The sequence below is a fragment of the Vigna radiata genome, unplaced genomic scaffold, assembly GCF_000741045.1.
Source record: "Vigna radiata var. radiata cultivar VC1973A unplaced genomic scaffold, Vradiata_ver6 scaffold_389, whole genome shotgun sequence".
Lineage (NCBI taxonomy): Eukaryota > Viridiplantae > Streptophyta > Magnoliopsida > Fabales > Fabaceae > Vigna > Vigna radiata.
This window is the reverse complement of record NW_014542412.1, coordinates 118,178-121,896: the sequence shown is the minus strand read 5'-3', so window position 1 is coordinate 121,896 and position 3,719 is coordinate 118,178. Positions and strand designations below refer to the sequence as shown.

Here is a 3,719-nt window from a genome sequence, read left to right as displayed (position 1 = left end):
CTGTTAAATAATGTACACAAACTGAATCCTAATCAATACTAATTTCCAGTAATTAATGCGTTAGCTAGCTAGCTTGGTGTGATATGAGTTTCTATTGGGACGACGCCAGTCCCACAAGGGCTTCTCATGACGGCAAAAAAAGTTAGTTCACGAACACGTACATGACCATGCAATATGGTAGTAAGAACGCGTAAATAATCACTTTTCTTTCGCTATCTCCTTTTTCTACAAAATTAAATTCTTCAGAAAATATTCAAGTTCTCAAGGCAGTTTCAAAGTCCACTGCCTTGTGTTGTACGTTGTTAATTAATGCCAGGAAAAGTAAATTCGCAAACCAATGATAACCATTCTCACCTTCTTACCACCTATAAATATACCACAACTTTCCTCTCAACAATACCAAACAAATCTCATATTATTATCAAACACTTCACCATGGTTTTTCCAAGACCTCCTTCTGAGTCTGACCTCTTTCTCCATTCCAACTTTGCTTCTCGCTATGCAAGAGACTCTCTTCCTAGGTATAATATACAGTTCCCCTTTATTTTATTTTTTTTATCATGGATCTTCCTTTTAATGTCTTCATTCTTATCTTTCACTTGATTATACTATTTGATCATGATAATCTCTGTGGGGAGGTAATTAATGAACTTGTTTTTGGTGATGTAGGTTCAGTATGCCTGAGGACTCCATGCCAAAGGAGGCTGCCTACCAGAACATTCACGATGAGTTGCAACTTGATGCCATTCCAAAGCTTAACTTGGCTTCCTTTGTCACCACTTCCATGGAGGAAGAGTGCAACAAACTCATCATGGAATCCATCAACAAGAACTATGTTGACATGGACGAATATCCTATCACCACTGATCTTCACGTATGTTCGAATAATAGATAGACATCATACAATTTTTTGGTTTTTAATGACCACCGTCGATAATTTTTTTCTTTCTCTCTTGTTATCTTTTGAAAACAGAATCGGTGTGTGAACATGATAGCACGTTTGTTCCACGCTGAAATTGGAGAAGATGAGAATGCGATTGGAGCAGGAACTGTTGGCTCATCAGAAGCAATAATGCTGGCAGGACTTGCATTCAAGAAGAAGTGGCAGAACAAGCGTAAGGCAGAAGGCAAGCCTTATGATAAGCCTAATTTGGTGACTGGCTCCAATGTACAAGTATGTTGGGAGAAATTTGCAAGGTACTTTGAGGTGGAGTTGAGGGAAGTGGAGGTGAGAGAAGGATACTACGTTATGGATCCTGCCAAAGCAGTCGAGCTGGTTGACGAAAACACTATNTGTGTGGCTNCAATATTGGGTTCAACATACAATGGGGAGTTNGAAGACGTGAAACTCTTGAATGACTTGCTGCTACAAAAGAATAAGCAAACTGGGTGAGTAATATTATGCAATTAATTAGCTATAGTCATGAATTAAAGTGTTACTAAATTGGTAAGGTTGTGAGATGACAGATGGGATACTCCTATTCATGTGGATGCTGCAAGTGGTGGTTTCGTTGCTCCATTCCTATATCCAGAGCTGGAATGGGATTTCAGGCTGGCATTGGTGAAGAGCATAAATGTGAGTGGACACAAATATGGGCTTGTTTATGCTGGTATTGGTTGGGTTATTTGGAGGACAAAGGATGACTTACCAGAAGACCTTGTGTTCCATATCAATTACCTTGGAGCTGACCAACCCACCTTCACCCTCAATTTCTCCAAAGGTCCTTCTTTACAATCTATGTTTGTTCATTTCACACCTTCATTGCATATATAATTATACCATATGCTTACCTTGTTATCTTCACTTATAGGTTCTAGTCAGATCATTGCTCAATATTATCAACTAATTCGACTTGGCCAAGAGGTAATGAGCTCGTGTAGTTGGATTTATCAATACTTTAATTATTACATAAAGTTGTATTCTCTTAGAAATATTTGATGAACTAGGATATAAATCCTTACTTATCTTATTGAATATACTAGGGATACTTGAGCATAATGGAGAACTGCAGAGAAAACGCAATGGTCCTGAAGGGAGATTTGGAGAAGAGTGGGCGCTTTAACATACTCTCAAAAGACAATGGTGTTCCAGTGGTGGCATTTTCTTTGAAAGACAGAAGCCAGTACGATGAGTACAAGATATCAGAGATGCTGCGGCGCCACGGTTGGATAGTGCCAGCTTATCCAATGCCACCTGCTGCTCAGCACATCAATGTGCTCCGTGTGGTGATCAGGGCCGAGTTTTCACGCACCCTTGCTGAGCGCCTTGCCTTTGACATACACAATGTGTTGCATGAGCTTGAAAAGTTACCTCCCCCCACAATGATCAATAACACAGAGGAAGTGAACAAGGCCTTGGTTGATAATGGAGTCAAGAAAAATTCCATGGATACACAGAAGGAAATCATTCCTCAAGAATCCAACAAGCGTCAAAAAATCATGGCTGCCTAGTTAGGGTGCTCTTTCTCAGTATACCAATAAAATAAGGAGCCTTTAGTATTTGTTCTAACTCCAACCATACTCCACCCTTAACTATAGTTTATTTTATTTTGCCCAAATGTTTAGGGAAAAACTTTCTTGCAGTTTGATGTCAATTGAGATGTGTAATTGGCATGTATTACGTGTTAGACCAACGTAACTTGATTATGAAAGTTTTGTTGTCGATGTTACTATTATCCTTTGATTATCATGGTATATGGGTCTTGAGAAATTGTGATCCATTACTATACTCTTAGGTTTCTAATTAGGAACCCAACCACAGTGCACTCTCACACACAGAACACCAGAAATAATGAAAGAATTTTGTATATTCACAAATAATTCAATGTATAATGAATGTCACGAGAGTATAACCTCTCTCAACAGAGTTCCAAGAACCTGTTAGGTATCTTACGATTCACCAAAAGTCCTTATCCTCTGCTAAACAGAGGCTATTTATAATAAGCTTTTCCGGCCCCTTACTAACAACTACTTAACCGTTAAGACAATTAAGTCACCTAACTCTCTCCTTCCTCTTGTAAACTAACCAGGATCTATCATTACCCTTCGCCCCAAGTTCAACATTATCGTCAAGGTTGAATTTGTTGAGATTGTTGACAACACAAACTTTATATCAAACTGGTTTTTTATGATGACAACACACTGCTTAATAACGATACATATGTTCCAGTGCTACATGTTCAGTTGATGTGCTATACTGTTTTGAACAATATCTTTAGTGAACATGTTTTCTTATTTTGCATGGATGTTCCAATGATTGACTATGTATTATATGTTTGGAACATGCTTGTATTGAAATGTGTGTTAAAATGATTTTTATTACTTTTACACATTTCTGAAAAAAAGCTCACATGTACGTTTATGAACTTATATTTGTTGTGACAAAGGTCCAGTTCAGTCGACTACACTAGTAATGGAGTCGACTAAGCTAAAATCTTTGTACAGATTTTGTGCACGTGTACTTGATGAGATTTTGAGATGAAAAGAATTTCAAAGTATTTTTTCATGAGTCAGTCGACAGTGTGAATCACTTATTCGACTCTATTAATGTTTTATTTGGAATTATGTTTTGCCTACTTGCTCCAACGGCTATATTTTCAAAAGTTAGTTAGGATTAACTAATTAGGTCAACTGTCATAAATATGCATTGATTTTGTTGACTGAGGAGCCTGCGTGTTGACTGTCTGTTATAACTGATTTAATACATCGACTGTATTAGT

General features: G+C 37.7%; 1 protein-coding gene across 1 annotated transcript; it reads left to right on the top strand.

The window, feature by feature from the left end:
* Positions 1 to 414: 414 nt before the first annotated feature.
* On the top strand, positions 415 to 2,527 carry LOC106780014 (glutamate decarboxylase 1-like). The gene is made up of 6 exons (XM_014668249.2): positions 415 to 521; positions 670 to 874; positions 974 to 1,389; positions 1,468 to 1,721; positions 1,812 to 1,864; positions 1,984 to 2,527. The coding sequence occupies exons 1-6, from the start codon at positions 436 to 438 to the stop codon at positions 2,449 to 2,451; spliced, it is 1,482 nt and encodes a 493-aa protein (XP_014523735.1). The 5' UTR covers positions 415 to 435; the 3' UTR covers positions 2,452 to 2,527.
* The last annotated feature ends 1,192 nt before the right edge of the window (positions 2,528 to 3,719 follow it).